At 35.1% G+C, this 24,932-nt stretch overlaps 2 protein-coding genes across 9 annotated transcripts in view; both read left to right on the forward strand.

Moving 5' to 3' along the window:
• The window catches only part of LOC140158931 (C-myc promoter-binding protein-like), a 120,522-nt gene extending 109,711 nt beyond the window's left edge, over window positions 1-10,811 (forward strand). For all 5 annotated transcript variants that reach the window (XM_072182210.1, XM_072182212.1, XM_072182214.1 and 2 more), the window contains 5 exons: window positions 2,798-3,053; window positions 3,804-3,887; window positions 4,196-4,365; window positions 7,083-7,258; window positions 10,449-10,811. In XM_072182210.1, the coding sequence (XP_072038311.1) occupies window positions 2,798-3,053; window positions 3,804-3,887; window positions 4,196-4,365; window positions 7,083-7,258; window positions 10,449-10,597 (835 nt within the window). In that variant the 3' untranslated portion in view covers window positions 10,598-10,811. The remainder of the gene's footprint in view (window positions 1-2,797; window positions 3,054-3,803; window positions 3,888-4,195; window positions 4,366-7,082; window positions 7,259-10,448) is intronic.
• Window positions 10,812-24,205: 13,394 nt separating this feature from the next.
• The window catches only part of LOC140158930 (uncharacterized), a 33,800-nt gene continuing 33,073 nt past the window's right edge, over window positions 24,206-24,932 (forward strand). For 2 of the 4 annotated variants that reach the window (XM_072182208.1, XM_072182209.1), the window contains exon 1: window positions 24,206-24,596. The gene's annotated coding sequence lies outside the window, so the exon portion shown is untranslated. The remainder of the gene's footprint in view (window positions 24,597-24,932) is intronic. The other 2 variants (XM_072182206.1, XM_072182207.1) reach the window with 1 other exon arrangement.

The following is a 24,932-nucleotide window of genomic DNA, read 5'->3' on the forward strand; positions in this document are numbered from 1 at the left end:
CCCTCTGAGAAAGATTCAACCAGAATCTTCCACTGAGGGAAGGTGTGTTTCAAATGGAACTGCCTAATGTGTTAATTCCATTTGAAATTCCTCCTCCCCCTGTGGAAGATATTTCCAAAATCTTCCACAGGGGGTAGTGTGGATTTTAAATGGAATAGCCCATTGACAGTATCCCAGTATGCATTGGTTGAAGCAGCATCAGCACCTGCATATTCTCACCCAAGGATGTATAATCATCCGGAACTTTTGTGGCTTTTGATAAATGGGGTCATTAAAAAAAATATGCAGAAATGACACTTTACTTGCTTCTAAATTCTTGGGTCTTTTATGATGACATTTTCAAAGAAAGGAAGATATTTCTCCAGAAAGGGAGCAACATAGTTTTCTTTAAGGGGTGATACTCTTCAGGGAGCAACATAGTTTTCTTTAACATGTTTAAGGGGTGATACTCTTTTAATCCCTGTCATAGCCGCAGATAAATGCCAAACATTAGGCACACAATGGCTTGGCCACTTGTGGAAGAGCCAGGTCGTTTTCAGGATATTGATAGATGATACTTTCTTTCACCAAGTTTCATGAAAAGCTACTCTCAAATATATGCTTTATGTAGAATATCTAAAGGGAATTCTCAGAAATCTATTTTACATGAACGTTTATAGAAACCTGTGCTTTTCACTGAGTTCAATCCATTGTGTTTCAGGTGTATATTTTTCAACTCTGTTGACATTTTGGACAACACAAAATTAACAAAAGTACTCTGCACTTGATAAAGATCAAAAGCTCACGCCATTAACCAAATTAGAATTTAACTACATAGGCTCTTTTTGTGGATCAGCAGTTTCCAACAAATTAAAATAACAAATTATACAAATTAGTTCATTGACAGATGAACATTTTATCATAGTAATTCTATGACTCTTTTCAATGAATTATGTTTCTATGTCATAGACTATCTGTTTTCATTTTTATGCATGCTGAGCTGTATAATTATTGATCATGACACCCCTCAGTTATAATACATGGCACTAAAAATAACATTGCTTACAGCAGTATTAACACTAACTATTTTGATTATATAATGGGATGACCACTGCATCTTTTCCTCACTTGAGAACTAATTATAGCATCATGCAATATAAGATAATAATTCATTTGTCTATTTCAATTAAATTATTCATCTAGTAATAAAATAGTGGCAAGAGTAATGGGCATAGAAGCAGAGAACCGATCAATTGTATAAAAGTTTGGTGTTCACTCTCCTGTATTTAGTTTGGTTCAGTTTCAGTTCAGTTCAGTTCTGTCTTAAAGTAAGATTACATAGTTGATCATTTTCAGGTCTTTATGTATGGATTTTGCCTCTTAATAATGTAAACTACGTACCAAGAAAGAATCTGAATCTTGTTATAATTTAACCAGCAGTATGGTAGTCAGCTGTTGGAGTGAACTTTATCAGCATTTTTCCAAAGTTTGTCCCAATTCTTAAGGGGATACTACACTCCTGGCCAATTTTGTGCCTATTTTTGCATTTTTGAACAAATTATAGCACATTGGTGACAAGTAAGATATGTATATTATAGGGCAAGGACTACAACTAGTTCAGCAACTCAAAGCAAGTAATTATTGATTTATTGATCAAATATTGGTTTTCCCTCATTTTTGACTGTAACTCCACAACTGTTGTCTGTGCTGAAATAAAATTTCCAGTGCAGTAGTTGTAGTCCTTGCCCTATAATATACATATCTTACTTGTCCCCAATGTGCTATAATTTGTGAGAAAATGGCAAAAATAGGCACAAAATTGGGCAGGGGTATAGTACCCCCTTAAGTGATGTGTCCCTTCAGTAGGTATGTCATTCATGTAAGCCTCAATATCATTCATGTAAGCCTTCACAAAATTAGCCTATTGTCAAGACTTGATTGAGGGATTAGGCAGCTTTATTCTGTAAGCTGTATAATCTCTGTCATGATACAAGGCTAACTCTGAAGGCTTATATGAAGGTATTATCCTTCAACTATTCAAACTCTGAAGGCTTACATGAAGGCAATTTCCTTTAACTATTCAAACTCTGAAGGCTTATATGAAGGTATTATCCTTCAACTATTCAAACTCTGAAGGCTTACATGAAGGCAATTTCCTTTAAGTAGACCAACTCTGGAGGTTGACATGAAGGCACTACATTTGGTGAAAACTATGCCATGTTTAGTCAATTCAAAGTTTAAAACATCTTCAAAAACCAAGTGCAGTTGCAATTTAGAGTAAATTGTGTTGAATGAACAGCAAGCAAACAATGTTATGTTTCCATGCTCATAGTTTAGTTGTTCATGCATTGAGATAGTTGTAGAAAACAAATTGACAGAATTGTAGACATGCAAATAGATTTATTAGATCAAAATAATTCAAGTGAAGTACTTTACAGAATGTGACATGATCTGATACAATTAGACCAAAGTCGGCAATTAATGAAATATCTAGGCAAAAATAAAGTGAAAATTAAAAAAAAAAAAAAAACATAAGAAACCAAGCATTTACAAAGTTGATCATTTTACGACCAGGGATTTTAACATCAGCAAGTGTTAGGTATTTGTGTGAGCAAGTTAAAAATAGTATTAACTCACATTTTCAAAATTTCTGATTTTTGTCGGAGTGGATCAGATCATGTCACATTTTATTAGTCTTTCTTCTTACACTTACTCACAGAAAGTTTGCTTCATCACAGCAACTATGTAGCAGGAGGATGCAGCATATCATTTATAGCACCTGTGATTAATTCTAGTCTTGTTGTGTCTTTGATTTCAGTCTGCGTTCCATGACGTTACCTCGCATCAGAGCCATAGACGAAGGTAGCTGCTCCAGCCTGCCCTCGAGTATACGAGGCTCGCGAGAATTCCTTCCCCCTCCCCGCAGGGACAGAGACCCTGAACCTATCTCAGTGCCGTACCTTAGCCCCCTGGTGCTCCGTAAGGAAGTGGAGAATGTCATAGAGAATGAAGGAGAGGTGTGTTTGCGTAGCCAGGAGTTTGTTACGCAGCATCCAATCATCTTCTGGAATCTGGTATGTTTCTAATTATTTTGGATTTTCTCGCCATTATGAATTAAGTTTATTTTGCAAATGTAGCAGTTCCAAATTTGATGAATAGACAGGCTGAAGCGCCTGTTATATTGGGCTATCCTAGTTAAAATCCACACATCCCTTGTGGAAGATGTGACCTTAATCTTCCACACAGGGAGTGTGAATTTTATATGGGGTTACCGGAATGGGTGACTCCATTTGAGATCTACACAGCATGTGTTGGGGGTGTATGAATATCAACTGGAATGAAATAATGCCTCATAATTGATCAGTGACTCTTTGTATGGATCTGCCGTCTTGCTACCAAAATGAGGTTATCCATGCCAAAGTGCATTTTTTGTGTGTGTTTTTTTTGCATTTTCTTCATGCATTAACGCAACGTGCCAGAATACTTTTACAAAGCATGTGTGGTAATTTATAACAGGTGTGAGAATTTTCGGGTTTACACCTGAATTCAGGCTTTTTGTTGTCCAAATTTCTGCACTTTCTATTAATTTCGACCTTTTTTGGCCTTTTTAGCCCAATTTCACACACTTTTTCAGGCTTTTTTCAAACACTTCAGATTTTTTCATGGATGATAATTCTCATGTCTCAATTAAAGTATGTGGAAGGTGTGGTACAAGCAGCACAATGGGCACTTTGTTAGTAGAACCTTTTGAGATGACTGTGCAAAGTGTCAAATTCTACATCAATCCAAGACAATCACTCACTTTGTCAATTTTGTATCTTCAGGTGTGGTACTTCAGAAGACTAGACATTCCCAACTATCTGCCTGGTGTACTATTGGCTGCCTATAGTGAGAACAGAGATGGAGCTGTAAGTATTGCATTGATTGATTGATTGATTCATCGCTATTTGATCGTTTGGTTAATCGATAGATCGATTTATTTATTTATTTATTTATTTATTCTTTCTTTTTTGAGGGTTATACTGCTTCAATGACAAGCACTGCTTTTCAAGCAGGCCCTCAGGATTGATTGATTGATTGATTGATTGAAAGCGAGTGAGTAAGAGCCTAAGTGGTTATTACTATCAGGGAATGAGTGTGGATAAAAAAGATGTGAAGCATAAATTCTAACAAAATATTTAGTACTAATTTGACTATTTTAATTCCTTTTACGCAGGAGAGTGGAGCCTTCTTGCCCAAAGACACTCGTTATGTGAAGATCAATGTCCTATGGGACAATATGAAGCTGTATGAAGGAATAGGCTTACCAATGTACATCCTATGGTCCTCTCAAGGATCCGCCTTACAACAGACACTGATGAGTGAACATCAAGCATTCTCTAAACAGTAAGTAGTTGTGTGCACTGAATGAATTAGTCCTGTGGGCTATTCCTTCCGAAATTCACACACCCCTATGGAAGATTTGAGCTTAATCTCCCTCACAGGGAGTATGTATTTCGAATTGAGTTACCCAAATGGGTGACTCCATTTGAAGTCTACTCCCCTTGTGTGACAGATTAAGTGTACTCCATAGAGGGTATATGGATTTCAAATGGAATTGCCTATTGTTTACTGCTACTGAAGATTCTGATCTCAGCTGGACTGTTTAAGCCTATTATTTAAAAAATAAAAATAAAATGAAATCATGATTTTGGTTATAAAATAAAACAAAATGTTTCACTTGCAGTCAAATAGAAATAATACAGAACAAGTTTGAGTGTATATTTTTCAATGAGTATACCAGATTACCAGGGAAGCATGTGTATGTAAGTGAATGACCTAGACACATGAGAAAATAACCCACAAGTGATATAGATGATATTTTTTACAGTTGTCTGATTTTTACGTATAGGTTAGAGTGGCAAGTTTTCCGTGATTTAAAACACTGAATTCCGCGATTTTTCGTGCATGGTTTTAAATACTAAATTCTGTGATTTTCCGTGACGTAATTTCAATTCCGTATTCACATTCGGGGTGAAAAAAGTTACTTGCATTATCTTCTTAGTTGTTTTAAGCCTGATATCTTTGAAGACGGACTTCATTTTCATTATTTCAGCCTCACATCTCATTATTTTTTTCTTCTTTTTTATTTTTCTCAAGGAAAAAACATGTTTTCCGCGAATTTTCGTGTTTTCCGTTTTATTCTGAAATTCTGTGAATTTGTCTGTTTTTCCGTGACACAGAAAACTTGCCACTCTAGTCTAGGTCAATGGCGTCTATGAAGAGCCAATATGCATAGGTTAATTGAAAAGGAAGTGTGCAAATTGTCTTTTATAAGGAAATGACAATCCCATATCCGAAAGAAAATCTTATTCATTAAATTAATGGATTTAACTATACAATTTGCTTGATTGCCCATAGTCTATAGAGATGTTCAACTGTTGTTCAGAGTTCATTTTAATTCTTATCACACGGTGGAATTGATGTTTTTATGCCTTCACCTTTACTGTTTGTATGTTTGTCCGTCAAAGAATTGGTTTCTTTTAAATAAAACAAACAATTTGCACATTTTTTACACCACAGGAAATTCTGGTTAACTTGTTTATGTAGGGGTGGGGGTGTGTGTGTCTCAGTGAAGACCCAACTTGTGTCAATTCACAAAAGTGTCAATCAGTCACAAAATATACAAAACACACTTCACAAAAGCGCTACACCCAACTCAATGGATTGTGCAATGTTCTTTATCAATTCACAGTGTTATGAATCGAGTCTGCTACATGCTGAAGCAAAATTCTTTGCCAAATTAAGGGGAATTCCTTTTCAGATTTTTTAAAATTATTTTAAAAATTTTTTTTATTGTGTGACAATCACAGTAAAAAACAAATTAATGAAAATATGAAATTGACTGTAATTTGTAATTTTGTAGTGAGAGAAGCGATGCTGTTTAGATAAGATATGTATGAATATAATCGTGGGTATGATACAATGCAATATTTAATAAAAATAAAGTTGCCATGGATTTCACTTTATTATGTTTTTGCACACAAGGTAGATTAAAATTCAAAATTGCCAATAAATTCCATAAAGCGATTTGTGCAAAAATATAATCACAATATTAATTTCTCACTCCATTGTTGCAAATTAAATTTTAACCAGCAGTCACCATGGTAACATTATTTATTGTGCTCCTGTCACAAATTGTTGAATGGTAGTAATATTGTTGAACCTAATTGAGCTATTGGTCATTGTAAAGCGTTCTAGCATAACATGTCACTGACTATTTCATGGTTTATACGAGAACTAAGATTGGATCAAAGGTGTTTCAGCAAAGATTTACCTATATATGCCATGCATATGGTAATGTCTATTTTCGCCCCAAGTCACAAGAAAGAAAATTTTAAACAAAAGAGAAATAGAAAAGTGTGACTACAGTTTTGGGATTTTTTTTAAGGCATTCAAATCAATATATTTTAACTTTCTCTTAAGTTGTAATTGCAAAAATAAAACATGGTATAAACGTACTTTAATGCATAGCAAATTTTGACAAATTCTGGCTGGACATTCCTTGAGTATATGCCATTGTGCCTTTAGGCAGTAATGTTTTAATACGTTCTTATGCATCCAAACTTCATGACACTGAAATTTGTGTAAGTTTACTTCAATTAGTATAACTGATGTATAATTATATAATTGAAGGCAAGGGTTCAGCAGTAATTTGTATCGCAAAGATTATCTTGTTAAAGTTGGTTTGTAGGAATGAGGTTTTGATTTTCCTCAAATGGGGAACCATTGTATGATTCATGTTCCTGTGATAAGTTCAAATTAATCTGTTGCTTTTGCTAGGGTGATGAAATTTTAATATTCATTTTAGTCCCTGTAGTGTTCTCTATACTGGTAAATGAACCTGACAACATTACAGTCCCCCTACTTGGGTTTTGCCCTGTGGTCCCTCCCCCTCCCCCTTCAAAACAAATACCCAGAAAATCCCACTAGTTTGGGCAAAAATGCTCAAGTTTAGGCAAATTGTTCAGTCACCCTGATTTTACAGCCCCCCCCCCCCCAAAAAAGAAATTGGAAAATAAAATCCGGTTTTGTTTCCCTCCAATGTGTTTTGTTTCCTCCAGGTTCATGCTGTCCATCGTCAAGTGTATTAGATACAACAACGTATTAACCCCTATCACCATGCTTGTTGAGGAGTACAAGAAGCGCCATGGAGACACACATATTAAGCGACATAGTATCTATCGGGAGCTGGTTTACCTGACATTTATGTCCCTTGGAAGAGACAATATTGACCATGGTAAGAGATTGATTTTTGTAAAAATGTATTTTTGAGGGGGCCAAATCTTATACTTTATTTATTGTTTTTGTGTGTGGGTGATACTTTATTTATTGTTTTGTGTGGGGGTGTGTGGGACTGTGGGTGGGGTGTGTGCGAGCATCTATTTTCACCCGCAACTGTGGACTTTGGGTCCGTGTTTTACGAGCTTAAATTGAATAAATTCAAGACACTAGAACCGTGGATGTCCTCAGTTACAGGACATATTCCAGAGGCTGCTACACACCTTAAGAAATAATTTAGCCTATAGGTTCCTTCATTGGAGGTATAATGTTAGGTCCATGACGTGACAATTAATTGTTAGATTTGTGTAAAAAAAGTCCAATCGTGAAATGTCACAACTTTCATATCATCGGTTGCCTGTGTAAAAATCCAAGGGTCACTCCACGGTTGAATATGAGTATGTATGGGGTGTGCGTGCAAGAAGTAAAAATAGGCTATTCCACTTGAAATCCATATACCCCCTATGGAAGACATGACCTTATATCCCACTCACAGGGTTTAGATTTGAAATGAAGTCACCCATTTAGGTAACCACATTTATAATCCACACTCCATGTGTGGAAGATTAAGGTCATGTCTTCCATAGGGGGGTGGATGGATTTCAACTAGAATAGTCCAATAGACATTGACCCAAAGTTGTTTTCGCCAAACGGTAAAGAAGGCTAATTTCAATGGTCACTTGAAGTATTCCAAGAAAAACATGATCCCTTTATTACCTGGGCTGTTTAGATAGTTACCTACTGTAAATGTTTGCTCGGTGATGAATCACTGGTACAAAATGGGAAGTGTATGTCACATGGTATTGTAATCTGTGATGGGAGTGATATGTTTGGATTGGTAGGTATGGAGAGCAATTATTCATGCCAAGTGGTAGATAGGGAGATGTGTGTGCGTGTATATATGAACTGTGTCAGGCAACGGATCAAAATCGTTTTACGTCTTTCTCAAATGTAGAGCATTTTATTTATTTACTTATTTTTTAGTTCATGTGTGACGCAATTTGGTCAAATCAGACAAATTTAGATATGTAATATAATACAAAAATAAGGAGCAAAAAACTTAAGAAAGTGGACATATAAGAAGTCAACTAAGTATGTTGGGGACTTTGAGATTTTAACATCAGTAAGCTTAGGCACTGAGCAAGCAAGAAATATTATAAATAACTTAATTTTCAAATTTCTGACTTGAACAGATCATATCATATTTTAGGGGGTTATGTTTTTACTTCTTTACGTGTATTATTTCTTTATTTGACTAATGCAGTATTTCAAACTTTTAAACTTGTCTTAACCCTCTCCACGCGTTTGTCGACTGCAGACGACAACTTCCAAATTTTCTTTAATAATTTCATAATTGTACATTTCCATGGCAATATTTGAAATCATGAAAAATGCATTAAACTGAGTACAGTATTGGTTCAGTGGTTCTTGAGATAGCTCTTGATATTTTGAGAAAATATCTCAAATATGGGACTTTTTATCTTGGAAGTCTATGGCCAGCATGCAAAGGATTAAAATCCAAAAATGTTGCTTTTAATAAATATTCATGGAAGAAAATGTGTGTATTTCTAACAATGATTGTTGTCAACAACATATCAAGTAACTGGTTCACCACGTCAGTACTGCAGCATTCAACAACATTGATAGGTTGACTAGAATCATAGGAACACGTCTAGGTTTTTGGAAACATTTTCAAAGAATACACCGATCTATCAATTGATATGCAGGCAAAACTAATTTACAACATGACATCACCATCGCACAAATAATACTGTTTTTTTAGTTGTTTACAAAGAAATACATCAATAAATTTTGAGTTTATTTTAGTCTGTTTCACATGAGTAAGCAAAATCCAGAAATGTTGAATTGAGTTGACAGTGAAAGTGTGAAAAACAGGATTCAAAATATGGTATTACATGGTACAGGAATTGCATGTGCAATTGTCCATGGTTAATTAAGAACTCATAAACGTTATTACATTTTAGCCAATTTCCTGGCTTACCTACAATCAAGAAAAATGTCAGTTGGCACACGTACACCTTGACAACATGTTGGAACTTTTCATTGCCACTGTGATAGTTCAGTGAAACTATGTTGGATGAGAAGTGCAAACCTTCCCCTTTCCCCTTCCCTCCCCCATTCCCCCTCAATCAATGTTGAGGAGACTGGAGAGCCCAATGTGCTTTCATCAACATTGAATTTGGGAAGAGGGGTGGCAATTTACAGTTAGTATGTCAGGGTGTGCCAACATTATTTTCCTTGATTACACTGGCCAACAAAATTTAACTTTTTTTCTGGTGACTTGGATTTAAGAGTTGTTTTTAACTAATTTGGGGTCGCTGATTTCAAATATGGCATCAGTTTTTCCCTATCAGGTCAAGTTTTTTTCTATGACAAATGGTGAAATTTCATGAATTACTATTTAGAACACATATGTTTAATAAGCAAGGACAGGATGAGTTATACTTTTTGCCTTTCCCATGTTTGTCTTAAAATATTGTACATGATACATGATGACTGATAAATACAGCTTTTAAGCTTTTGAAATAGCAGACAATCATACCTTCCCATGATGCTTTGCACCACATAATGGAGCTCTGAAACACATGGAATCTTGTATATTTCTACATGATTTATAGTCATAGAGTGAAAATTTGACGTGATATGCAAAAACTAATGCTATATTTGAAATCGGCGACCCAAAATTACCTAAAAACAACTCTCAAACCAAAGTCACCAAAAACTGTGTTGGGCAGTGTTATAGATATAGTACTTAACATGACATACAAAATGCTATGTACTATTACTAAGTGATAGTTTCCATGCAAAATTTCCAATTATTTTTCCATGCATTCATATTTGTATAAACAGAGTGAAACACATCGGTTTTTTTTTGCAATTGAGGTTTTCATCAAAACTAATAAATTTTGTTTATTAGCTCGACAACCTACGATGAATGTATTGTGTTTTTGCAAGTTAAATTCCATAATAAATTACCAAAATCTTGCAGTGTTTGTCTTTAAAAATTGCATGCGTACATTTTTTTTCAATCTTTGTTTTGCAACTCTATAAAACTTAAAGGAGAAAAGAAGCCCAGCAAAATTTATGGAATACAATATGAAATCATAATGATGTTTTTGTTCCCACAGATGCTTTTGACAAAGAGTACCGCCAAGCGTACAACAGACTGAGCGACGAACAGAAAGATCTTCTTCGACCAGAAGACAAACCACCAAATAGATCAACCCAGATGTGCCGCAGACTGTTTAACGACCTCTACCTGTCGTACTACAAATGAGTAGCTGGACTGTGATTGAAACAATGACTGCCTTCACACCAGATAATACCTTCATTAGATGAAGATTAGTTTAAATCTTCATTAGGTTAATGATGATCAGATGAGATACAGTTTGGTTCATGTGTGCATACTAGCATATTTTCAGCGAAGTCAGGGTACTCCAACTGGACTGGAAACACACAGCTGTTAGACTACTCAGTAATGAGCTTAATCGATTGAAGCGTGCACTCACACTACAGAATCACTTCATTGGATTAATCAATCGCATATAAATCAGTAGTTAACAAAGATCGAATGAAGAGACATGCATCACATAGGAAAATCTCATTTCTAAGTTTGATTTCTAAGTTTGATTGAATCTTCATTGAATGAAGACATTTTCCTGGTGTGAACAGCTTCTATGATAGTGGTGGTGGTTAGCAATTATGGTACAACTAAATTTAGGTAGAGTTGTGTCAATTAGACAATTCCAATTCATTTATGAGTTGCCATTCTCTAGACAATCATTTGTTTGGGAATGTATGAAGCATGTATCAAGGGTATACTATGTATGGAACAGTTGCAGACCAAAGAAGTTTGTATTTTTTTAATTGCATGTTTTTTGTGTAAAACCATGAAAGGTTATTCTCGTAAATTGTCCATCGCGTTTTGGTTTTGCTTTTCTAATTCTTGGAAACTTTTAGTATTTCTATTTTCTTTTTAATCCTCTCTCTGTTGTTGTCTATTTGGAAAAAAGGAAGAATGAAAATGTAGCACTTTATAAATTTGTATAAACATATTTGTATACCTAACTCCAAATATTTTTACACCCCCTTCCCTCCTATTTATGATATGATACTGAGAACAAAAAGAATGTCATATTTGTGTGTATTATTCATGACTCAAATATTGGTATAATTTTATATTTTTATGGTACTGTTCTCCTAACATTTCGATAACAGTAATCATTCGGTCATCAGGTCATGTGATGAAGTTACTTTTTTTTAAAAGATATTTTGCATATTAATGTTAACATTGTCTGCTTCAAGGTGATGTCATGAATGTGCAGAAGTTGTTGATTTGGGTATGGATTTTGTAATATTTTGAGATTTAGATACTTAATTCTATTTTTGTTAATAAGTCAGAAGTCTTGTGCAAAATAGTTATGCCCGCTTGCATGGTCCTATTTAGAGGGGAAACGGAAGATGAAAATTCCTGGGCAAAATAGACACTAGACAAAGTGATCCAAAACAAATATTTTCATCATTTTGTGAAAATTTCAAACAGTGTTTATTCTGTGCTGCATTTGGTCAGAATGATGGGCTTTTTATACAAACAGAGGTGTGTTTTTCAATAAATTGAAATTGATCACATCCCTAATATGACTCCTTATAATGAACAGTCCATAGTAATTTTTATCCTTGTATGTTCTTTCAATTTGGGGTTCATTTCAGTTGTTTGTCATAATTTGTTCTTTAAAATATATTATATTTTCGTAGGGGAGTTTTTGGGTACTGGTACTGGGCACCTACTTGTTTGTGTTTGTTTGTTTGCTTGTTTTAAATGATCCTCCCAAAGTAACTCTGCCAGTAACAAGCCCATGTAATGATGTGGTCAGGGTGAGGTTATAATGTCATGGCTTGGGTCTAGGATCTACGCCAAACTTACATCTTCTTGCCCGGTCTGCAAGCAAATCTGAAATTTGCAGACAAGTGTGTTGACAAACCTTCTTTGATATTTACTCTAGCTTTTATGGGTAGGAAGAAAGGACTGACTAGAATCCAGTCTCAAACACAAAGGTGTAAAAGGTAATCAGACCATCTTTTTATATTTCATTTTGTTTAAAGATTGAACTATGCTGGATTAATTTAAGGCTATCTTCTTTCGAAGAAAATAACCAAACACAGGTCTAGTGTTTTGCAGAAATTCCAAAACTTCTGAGGTGGTTCGTGTTGTTCAAGATTGAGCAAATCGTTAGCCACCCAAGCCCTCGTCTATGAGAAGTAAGAATACTTATTCACACAAAACATATGGGATGCAATCAGCCATTGTACTCTCAGTTACCATGGCAACAAGTGAGGGTTAGTCTCCCATGCATAATTCTAGTTGATCAGATGGGTTCATTGCACTGTTGAAAAATATAGTTTTCATTGGGTAATATTTCAGAAATGTAGTATAATCCTACTGTTTTAAAGAAAAGTTCCTCTAGTTATCATAATAATTGATAAATATTAATATTAGATAGGTTTTATTTTCCGGAAATCCAAGCAAAGTTGTATTCTTGAATATCACAGTGCAATGTAGGTGACGAGCGGATGTAATTAATAGTTGGAGCCTCAATTGTACTAAGTGACAGGCAAATTAAGCCACTGTCTGAATTTATTGATCCATATTTTAATATGTATCAATAAATAACTTTATTAAAATTTAACGTAATAATTATTGAATAAGGTTGAAGTGGATTTTGCAAGTGACTTGTGCCAAATATGAGGAAATATACCTAATTTATACATCCAGGGGAATGTCATATAAAAGCACATGTGGCATTTTAGTGGTTATGATTTTCAGCAAGTATACTGCAAGCTATTCATGGATTGAGGTTAAATACGAGTCAATTCAAGATTTCTTCAAAACCTCTATGAATGCAATGATACTCAATCTTAATGAAACTTGTTATAGAAATACATCTAATGTGGGGAACAGCATGACTGATCACTAAATAAATACTCTTTTGTTACAGTGTTATGTAAAATGGGTACTACAAATTATTGTTCTGGGTGATCTTTTTGAACAAACTTTCCATTTTATGAATGGATTGGCAGGTGCATGATCGAGGTAAAGGAACACTTGATGTTTGTCACCGATGTATGCAGGTTGTTAATTAACTTACTGTCATTGCTTTATTTTAACCAGGAAATTTTTACCATATAATGTGGATGTGGATGATCTCACCATGTATGCACACACACTATCTAGCTTTGACCAAGTCTCAGGCCAGTCTCAGCCTTCCCGAATGTCAAATGTGATGCGATCAAGCAAAATGAGTCTGATGTTGATCAAAATCAGAATTCAGTTTTCAATGTCATTACATGGGCCATTTACAGAGCTTTATTTTGCTAAAAACGTCATCATAATTCAACTTACGGTTTCAAAGATATGGCCATTTTAGTGTTGCTCAGAACAATAAAATACAAAGGAAGTTGAACATTATTATTGACTATATCTCAAAATCAATATTCCCGACATCCGACTCATTTTGCTTGATCACATCACAAATTACCTTTTGATTTTAAGTGGTTGAAGTGATTTAAATTATGATATGGACACAGACAAACAATACAGTGCATCAGTTGTTGCCATGAACAATATATACCGTATTTGATATGAAATTACCTTGTACTCTAGGTGGTTAACATTAGTACTGGTATTTAATATTTCCCTAGAGAAGTCCTTTTCAAAGGCGGAGCTTTCAGAACTCCAGTGAGTTCCTTTACATGATGCTCGGCCCTTTGAAAAGAACTTCTCTTGGGGAAAAATAAAATCATACTCAAATATATCTACCATATTGTTCTGTGATGGGAGCAAGTGTTGATTTTTTTTTAATTATCTTGGTTGATTTTTTTTAATGAAGTTTTCATCAAGATTGTCAATCATCAATATGTCAAAAATATTAAAGAAAATTTCAAATCAGGAATACACATAATATGCCCCAATATGTCAAAAGTGAAGTGGTTTGCATTTTTGGTACAGAAATAGGAAATACAGATAACCGGTTGCTAAATTGAGCGCATCTTATTATCCATCCACTCAGCTTGTCTCAAGATATGTTGTCATATATAGTTCTAATTTCTATTGGATTAATATAATGTCAAAATCCCCATGACATAATGCAGTCATTATTAAGAGCTTATTCCAAGATATGCTAAGATAGGAGGGAGGGTAAAATATGCTTCAGAATTCCACAAAGTACAGATTCTGCTCCAAATGTAGTGCACACACACATTCCTTTTGGTTGATACATTCTGCCACTTGATTGGTTAATTAACGAGGATATGATGAGAGTGATGATGTATGTAAAGATTCCATTCATGTATCAATCAATGCTAATCAAGGAGTGAATCCATCACATTCTTGAGTGACTAAAATTGATAAATTGGTGAGGAATTTGGGGGAATATGTGGGCTTCTGACATCTTATATAGGCCTAATTATTTGGGTCTGATGTAAAAATAAAAACACTTGGTCAAATTAGAGTTGAGTGCTTGATACTACCAAAGTCTGATTTTCTAAAAAGTTATGTGGGTTTTTTTCTCGTTATTTTATGTGAGAATCCAGTATGTAATCCATTTGGGAGGAGAAATAAGTTATATTAAAAATTCCCCACTGTCTTGTTACGTGTCTGTAAAAAATCTTATTATTAATTTACATTTTCTTGGTGAGAGGGGAGCTTCTTACCGAATCAGACAATGTAGGCCCACATGTATGCAATAATGAAATGTGAACCTAGAACATGAACTGTGGAATTTGGTAAGACTCAACGATGTTCCTTCTTAGGGTAAGGCGCAGCAAATATATGGCACAATCAAGCTAAATGGACTCTATATCACTAACTTGACTCTTAAGGTATGGTCAAAAGGCTTGATTTCTGTATGTGGTCTCTAGTACCCAGACAATAATTAGATCTCTAACCTTAATAAGTCCAATTTGAATTTTCAGATAGAATGAATATGACTAAAAATTTTGTTTTCTTTCAAACATGAGGCATAGTTTGCTTGAGTGAGTTAAATATTTGAAGGAAAGACATTTTAATGATTTTTTTTTGTCTGAACTTATTTTCAATTTCCTAATATAAGGACCATTCTTTCTAGTTTTAAGTTGGGTTGTGCTGGTATAAGAACAATATTAGTAAAAAAAACCTTATACACTTATACAGGTAACTAATCAGTGTACATTTATTTATCTTGCCAATACCGTATTTATGTATCCCAATATTTATTTTGACAAAGCATAACTACCACAATTAACAGAAATGTGTTTTTAAATTAATGGGATTAATGGTCTTGCCAAGACATCAAAAACTGCTCTAGATTCATGTAATTAATTGGCACACTGTATGTATCAATAGATTACCAACTGTTTTGACATACTTTACATTGTGTTTTGAATAACATTTCTTTGATCCAAGGGATTGCCTTCGTAAGCTAAGATAATAAAAGATAACCTATGTCCATTATCAAAGCAATACACATGTACTAGCATCTTGATTCACTGGTGTTGCTCTCCAATATTTGGCCTTATTTGAGTAGGTGAGCAACTCGAGCAGGTTGAAATCTCTCCTGATAAGATTAATAGCAAAAAATAAGACTGGTTTTGCTACTTTTCATATGTAACTAGATGTTACATGACCAAATCTCCATAAAACCAACTACAGGACATCCCGTCCCAAAAATTGAGCCATCAAAGTGGGTGAAGCTGGCTATCCTATTTAAGGTCTACACTCCCCCTGTGAAAGATTTTGGAAGTATCCGCCATCTGTGGAAATTCAGGTTGAATCTTTCTCAAAGAGTGTATAGAATGCAGCTGCCTCAAGTGTTCATTTTGAAATTCATACTGCCTTTGTGGGATATATTTCTAACATATTCCACAGGGTTAGTGTGGATTTTAATATGGAATAACCCAATTATTATGTTTTCAATGTTGAATTATAGTTAATTTTAGATGTTAAATTATAAGTTATAAGTTGCCCGGGGATGTGGTTTTTCCAACAAAAATTAAACATTTAAAGTAGAAAAATTTAAAATTTGTATTGGTTGTCGAAGCATCATCAACTTTTAAAGCCTGTTAGTTGGGTGTTGAATTTACTAAGTTGAGCGTCACTCTCTATCTTTTAAAGTTGGAAGTGTAGACAATAATTGTATGTGAGAGTGTTCCCTGTGTACTTGTATAAAATTCAATTGATCATTTTCCTTTGTTTAATGAGATGAAGACAAGTACATCCTTACACATGTACGCTATGGAAACTGCTCCCAGATGATTTAATAAAACTTGGATGCTCCAGTTTCAACTGGAATAACCCAATGTATAGAATGATGGAGTTTGCAACAAGTCTTGGTGTTAGATGGGCTTCAACTCTCTCTGTATATTCTGTACACAAACAAATTGCCTTATCACATGATTTTCAAATGACGTGAGAATTATCTCTAGGAAATCTTACTGATGAATAATGACCAATTCAGATGAGGAGGATTTATCAATATGTGTGCAATGGATTAATTTGAGGAAAGATTGAAACATATCAGTACTTATGTCACTAGATAGATGAGCATGATTTTAATTCAGTGGTGTAGTGTACACCAAGCTGGCACCGATTTTGTCAAAAAAAATGCATTTTCAGTTCATTCAGGTGTAAAAGTAAACCAAACACACGTTGGGGAATTAATTTACTGACTGCCACTGAAGTCCCCATAAGTGTTATTAAATGAGTAAGAAATGTACAATTATTTATTTTAATTTTTAAGATGCTTGGAAAGTTTGTGTTGGATTTAAGAAATGTATACTGCCTGTAATGAATTTTGATAAGACAACTGAAGTGCAGGGTAGCAAACATTGTGTTTAAATCTACTAAGACAGATAAGCGGGTAAACTTTTTGTAGCAATATGTCCGAGAAGATATATTACACTTCCCATAATGCATTTCAGTTTTCTGAGCTTATAGGCTATGCGTTTTTTAGTTTCTAGTAACAAAACATCTCTCAATGAACAGAGCACATCTAAGGGACTGATCATTATTTACGACAGGGGGGTAATGGGCATTTTGGAAAAAATATAGACAAAAAAATTCGCGTTCCCCCCTCGCGTCCGCTCAAAATTGTCAAATTCCTCCCTTGTTTTCCCGAATTTCTCCATTTAAAACTTAACACTCACCCCTTTTGGTTCAACAAATAATTTTGCATTCCCCCTCCAGACCCCCCAAAAATTTCGGGTTCCCCCCTCAAAATGCCCATCCCCCCCCCCTGTTGTAAATAATGATCACTCCCTAATCTTGCAAATTATAGTTATACTTTATTGACTATCAACCTGTTTTTAGCCAGTCAACATGAAAAGGCATGTTTTACAGGAGTGCCATTTGATTACAGGAAGTGTCATTTGATTACAATCATGTGGTGTTGTAACATGATGCAAAGGATTGTGGGAAGGGTAAGATATCTTCTCTGGTATACTGTATAAGTGGTAATTTTCACATTTTCTAGACTAGCCCATACTGGGAGCCCATAGTTCTGTTATCAATACGCGGCTTTTTGGTCTCTCTCTACCAGAAGTCAATTTGCCAAAATTCTTTTTCACAATGCAACAGGCATATTGTAGCCATGAGAATGTCAGGTTTTAGCCTGAATTCATGCTATTTTGTTGTCCAAATGTATTGCATTTGTTTTTCTTCAGCCCGTTTTGGGCCTGAATTCACATGTTTTTTCAGGCTATTTTTTTTCCTTCAAACACCCTCATGCGGGAGATTGTTCAGTAAATACAGTTCAAAGGTCAATTCATTTGTTATGCAATACGCAGAATTGCATTGTGGGAAGAAATTTCGGTACAAATTGACTTCCAGTAAAGAACGCCAAAAAAAAATCTGTATTATTTACCAATGTTATTAAAGAAGTATAATAAGCTGCTATAATATTGATGAGGGGATTGTTCCGATTGGTGTGGAGTTTTCCCTTGTATTGATCACATTGTATATTTTGAGCAAAATTTGTAAAATACTTGTATAATAATACGGATGTGTAAACACTACTATCAAGTCTGGTGCCGAGTTGTAATATTTTATCTGTATATAAAGCTTCAAATAATTCAACAATTGTTACTTTCTATGTAGTCTCAGCCACCTTAACAAAAAAATATGTAAAAGTTGGAGACATTTGTATCATATTCAACTATGTGTTATATTAGTCTGTCTTGCAATGATACTATAGATTTTTTCCCTTGAAGGCTGAGGACATAATCATTGTTGAAATTCTAATGTTAAGTTTTCTTGATGATGTACAAATTGGGATGTGTCTTAATAACCTATATAATGGTGATTTAAGCGCACACGTGGTGCTGCTGATAATCACGATATAGGCATCATGGAATAAATGGCCAAAATAATCCAAATCATTTACTGAGCCAGTGTCGTGTGTGATTTTGTTGTTTGATTGTCTTATTTACTTACTTAAGGGGGTACTACACCCTGGCCAATTTTATGCCTATTTTTGCATTTTTCTCAAAAATTATAGCACATTGGTGACAAGTAAGATATGTATATTATAGGGGCAAAGACTGCAACTACTGTACTGAAAATTTAGAAACTCAAAGCAAGTAGTTATTGATTTATTGATCAACATTGGTTTTCCCTCATTTTTGACTGTAACCCCACAACTGTTGTCTGTGCTGAAATAAAATTTACAGTGCAGTAGTTGTAGTCCTTGTCCCTATAATATACATGTCTTGTCCCCAATGCGCTATAATTTTTAAGAAAAATGCAAAAATAGGCACAAATTTCGGCAGGGGTGTAGTACCCCCATAATGCATAAATACATTCCTAAAAATTCAAATTAATGATGAATTTGTGTGTGTTGGGTTGTATTTGCCTAGCATTACTTCGGAGGACTCCCAACTGTTAGTTTAGTTTAGTTTAGTTTATTCTTTATTGAGGGTAACAACTTCAGTGACCAGCACTGCTTTCCAAGCAGCCCCCTTCCACGAACAAGTCACTTTTTACATAATTATTACAAACTTATTTAGTCTCTTTACAACAAGTAATAGTTATTCCACGAGTGGCCTTCAGGCCACGAGTGGAATAAGTGACTTGTACCAGCCCAGAGTGAGACATGGCCAAAAGGACCACTCTACAAGGACAAAACTCTAGCCAACACCTGTTTTTCATCACAGGAGTGGAATAAGTTACTTATAAGTTACTTGTACCATACATGGCAAAAGAAAGCACTCTACAAGGACTAACCTTTAGCCAACCTGTTATTTATTATACTACATTCTTGTTGTTGACAATCTACTGAACTCATGTTAGGGACGCACCATTAGATATTATCGGGGGGGGCTAGGGAGTTTTTTGAAAAAAAAAGTTTTGCCTCACTGATGAGTAAAAAAAAAAAATTTTGCCTCACTGATGAGTAAAAAAAAAAAATTTTGCCTCAATGATTAGCAAAAAAAAAAATTTTTCCCCTACCCAGCTCTGTATAAAGGTATACATTAAAATTGAAAAAAGACAACTTCGCCGCCGAAGGCGGCAAAAAAAAAAAATTTGCCTCCAAAGGCAGCGAAAAAAAAAAAATTTTGCCGCCTTCAGCGGCCAAAAAAAAAAATTTCTGCCTGACCCAAACTCCCTAGCCCCCCCCCGATAATATTTAATGGTGCGTCCCTTACTCTACATCCATTTATTAATAACAAGTAATAGCTGCCCTGTGTTGGATTTTCAATTACAATGTAATATTAAATACTTGATAAAGGAAGCAATGATCAAAAGACATGAGACAGCTATTACTATTAAAGCTTGTTTTTGAATGGATCCCACCCACATGGAACCCTTGTTGTGAGGTTACATAATGCATAGACCCTCATGGTTTTAAGGGGGGGGGGTTTAAGGGACTTCTGCTTCAGTCAACTTCAGTTCAGGGAAGTGATATTCAATTATATTTTAGGAATGTGTTTTGGTCTGTTTAAAAAAAAATATATAAACAATACAAGTCTGAGTTGTACATGTATCACTGACATAATAATAGTCTTATTTTTTCCTTTAAAAAGGTAACTAAATGCTATGCTATTTCCAGTCATCAGTTACATAATAAAGAACCATTCTCTGTCTACATCTGTTGTTTATCAAAAATATATCCAGAATGAGGCATAGATTTTGGAGTGGGACATGTCCTTTCATTCCTTTAATTTTAATAATTACTGTCCAGACCACTGTCTGGCCAACACCTGTTGCTTTATGTTGTCAATCTATGTTTACAAACATACTCAGGTCATGGTTGTGTTCTATAAAAAGTACACACCCCCATGATGTAATCTATGTTTACAAAGCTACTGAGGTCATGGTTATGTCCTATGTTATGTCTGGACATGGTCTGTAGGACCACTCTCTGGGGAGAACAGGTTATTGGCGAGTTAAAAAATAGGCGAGTTAGAAAAAGGCGAGTTAAAATGGCGAGTTACCCCCTGCAGTGTTTTCCGGAAAGTCCATGCGGCGAGTTAAAATGGCGAGTTACCCCCTGCAGTGTTTTCCGGAAAGTCCACACGGCGAGTTGTGAATTTCCGGAAAGTCCACACGGCGAGTTGTGGATTTCCGGAAAGTCCACGCGGCGAGTTGTGAATTTCCGGAAAGTCCACGCGGCGAGTTGTGAATTTCCGGAAAGTCCATGTGGCGAGTTGTGAATTTCTGGAAAGTCCATGTGGCGAGTTGCGAATTTCCGGAAAGTCCATGTGGCGAGTTGTGAATTTCTGGAAAGTCCAAGATTTTGAACCAAAAATGCAGTTTTGGTCAAAATTAAAAAATTATTATTTAAAAAATTGATACCATTAATGTATTCTTTGACTCATGTCCGTTCCATATTATACTTTATCATATAAATAGATATCGGCCTTGATTTTAAATACTGCAATCAATAGTTATTACAAATACCATTAATACTGTACAAATTTGCTTAGGCATTATGTGTTTTGACTTTGGCACATACAATTTGATTTTTTTTCTGTGTGTGCAGTATGTCCAAACTAGTTTTTGATGGAAAAGGATTTCAGTATCAGTAGAATGCACAGTACTAGTGACCGCCACTGATGTTGAAGAAAATGTATTTGTATGATTTTTTATTTCAAGAGTAGTGAGATATGATTAGGTTTCTTTTATATTAGTGGTTGCTTGTTTATCACATTTTGTTTATATTTCATGGTACATAAAATAGTTGAGTAATCAATCAATTGACTGATTATGTGTTGTGCCCCTTTGTGTTGTGTTTTTAAAAAAAAAAGTGTATAAAAAAGTTTTATGACTTTTATTTGTATAACTTTTTCGGATTTTATTTATACTAGAAGAAGAGGGCAGCCTATGCACAGGCGAGAGTAGCACTGCCTCTATATATTAATTCCCAAGATCATTGCAAGCCCATATGATAAATGGAAACTGATTTTGCTGATTTTGGACTAGCAGCTTAAAAAAAACCCAGTAGACATTTTTAATTCACTGTTGGGACTTCATCATAGTGTTACTGTAACTCGCCACTGGGACTTCATATTGTTGCTGTAACTCGCCACCGGGACTTCATAGTGTTACTGTAACTCGCCACTGGGACTTCATCATAGTGTTACCCATGGGAATATCTAAAAATAGCCTGACTCTGTGGGGGTAACTCGCCTTTTTAACTCGCCTTTACCTAACTCGCCCATATTGTAACTCGCCTAAAACATGCTCTCCTCTCTGGGTGGGTATGTTTATTTTTAAAGTTATGTAGTAAAGGGTGTGACAAGTGATCTCCCATGTGACTCGTTTTGTCTGGAGTGAAACATGGGAGTGATACATGGGTTTTGACTCCACTCCTCAGGAGTGGTACTAGGCAGTAAAATCACCAGGTATGGTACAACGACTAAAGGAGGACCAAAACAGGCGTAAGTCATCGAAAAACGGGGTCCTTACTCTGACATGTCTGAGCGTCGACCCTGCGAGGACTTGTTTGATATTACCGATTTTCGTGGGGACTTGACATGACAACACACCGACAAACACTCTTGGACAAGGGAGGTGTGCATGTCATTGAAAAGCAGTAGATGCATTGTGGATAATGGAAAAATGGAAGGCAACTCGTAAAGCAAAACATGGGTTTCAAAGAATCTGACGAAAAGGGAATTTTGATTTTATTCATGGATATTCCATCCAGACAGAATTAAGGGGGTACTATACCCCTGTAGTAAATTTGTGGCTATTTTTGCATTTTTCTTAAAAAAATAGTAAAACACTGGTAACAAAAATTATGTATATTATTGAACTGGAATTTCAGTGACTCAAGACAAGCAGTTCAGTAAATATGATAGGAAATGAGGTACATCCTAGCGGTACCTTATTTCTTATCATAAATAACAAACCGCTTGTCTTGGGTCACTGAAATTCCAGTGTAGTATTTGGATTCCTTGCCCCTATAATATACATAACTTTTGTTACCACTGTGTAAATAGTTTTTGAGAAAAATGCAAAAATAGACACACATTTATCGAGGGGTGTAGTACCCCCTTAAGTGTTTTGGAATTCGTTTCCAAAAGAAAGTGAGAATGTGAACTTTGAAAAAAATTACCATGATTACTGAGTATAAACGAGGTTGGCAAGCGTTTGTAAAACTCTGAAAGATCATCCGCGAATGTTTTAAGGGATCTGGAATAAGCGTTTTGAGCGTTTCGACAGTATTTTTTGTGGGACATGAGAGCACATCAGACATATCGAAATGCATTCTGAATTCGAAGAATGTCTTTCTGATATCAAATAATTTTCATTTTTTGAAATTCACGATTTAATACAAATTTTATGACAAATTATTGAAATTTGATATTTTTCACATTTTTGATATATAACAGTCATCGACGTAAATTTTATAAATCTAATGATATATTCTTAAAGTGTATGTAGCTGGGAGGAAAAGCCGACGATCAATTGAAAATTTTGACCTTTCATATTGAAGATGTGGATTTTTTCCCAAAAAGACCAAAATTTTTTGGGTGTTTTGGGAAAAAAAATCCATATCTTCAATACGAAAGGTCAAAATTTTCAATTGATCGTCGGCTTTTCATCCCACCTACATACACTTTAAGTACATATCAGATTTATAAAGTTTTCTTCGAGTATTGTTAAATATCAAAAATATCAATTTTAATCATTTGCCATAAAATGTGTATTACATTGCGAATTTCAAAAAATCAAAATTATTTTATATCAGAAGGACATTCTTCGTATTCAGAATGCAATTCGATATGTCTGATGTGCTCTTATGTCCCACAATAAATACTGTCCAAAGGTTCATACCCCACCCCTTCATACCCCACCCCTTAACAGGAGAATACCGTCAAACGACAAGAGTAAACAATAACCTTCCATGAACAAGTCACTTTTGACATGGATTTAAGAACACCATTATTACAAACTGATTATTATTACAAACTCTTTAACTTCTGGAAACATTGACATGCAATAATGAAGGGCCTAGAATTGACCCCGGGGGAACACCACGAAAATGTATTTCATATATATTTCATACTTTACAAGGGTTGAAACAGGCGCTTACCCTTAACCTGATGCACTTTTAATAATCCCAGTCCACGCTAATATTCGTTCCATGTAACACCTTACAAATTGCACAGAAACTTAACCTTTAAAAAAATACACTTTTTGAGATTCATTAGTCAAGAAGAAGAAATGATAAAATCGTATTTTCCGAAACACGGTCGAACAAACATTGAGTCCACCCATCTACGCGCTACTTGCGATCAAAATATTCATTAACACAGAAATAATCTGCACAGGTGTCATTTCCCAATATCTCACCCCTTCGAATAAATGAATCAGTCCAAAAACAGATGAGTGAGTATACCGGTTGTTGTTGAAGAAAAATTAAGTTGCAGAATATTGTCATCAATCACCTTTTACACGATTTCTTGTTTGTAACGCTACATTAATACACCAAGTGATACTATTACGTTAGGGGTTGATATCATATTTAAGTGATACAGAACTCACAATTTTTATCAGTGGTCGACCGAACGCAGCAAAGTGTCCAAGTGAATTTACATATTTTCCCCCCGTACTGCGATTTCTACGCCTTTTGGAGTATTTTGAAACGTAGGTGCGAGGTGAGCGTGGGCTTAATATACCAGCTACTTGCGTTTTCCTCGGAACTCTTTAAAAATCCGAACGGTGTGTTGTGTGTGGATTAGTTTGGAATGCAAATCAAGCAGGACATAACCGACGATCGCATATGACAACAGGAGAGGTGAGTTTACAGTTTGTCCTTGAATGTTTCCTTTTTGATCTTTCTTGTTTGTTTGTTTGTTTGATTGTTTGTTTGTTTGTTTGTTTGTTTCCTTACCTAGGGCCTACTTGTTGTTTCACTTTCATCACAGTTTGAAATGTTCTAAGTTTGAACACTCTTTTAAGAGGCTCTTCAATCATGTCTGAAATTGGTTTCTGAACCGAGAGCCCACTAAGCAATTTTCGAAAATGTTAAATGCTATCTTCAGTAGATAGTAACAAATGTACGGGCATTTTAATGCTATCTTCTGTAGATAGCAATATGCGCATGATGGCACAAATACTTTTTTCAGTAGAT

Source organism: Amphiura filiformis, chromosome 8 (assembly GCF_039555335.1).
Source record: "Amphiura filiformis chromosome 8, Afil_fr2py, whole genome shotgun sequence".
Classification (NCBI taxonomy): Eukaryota; Metazoa; Echinodermata; class Ophiuroidea; order Amphilepidida; family Amphiuridae; genus Amphiura; species Amphiura filiformis.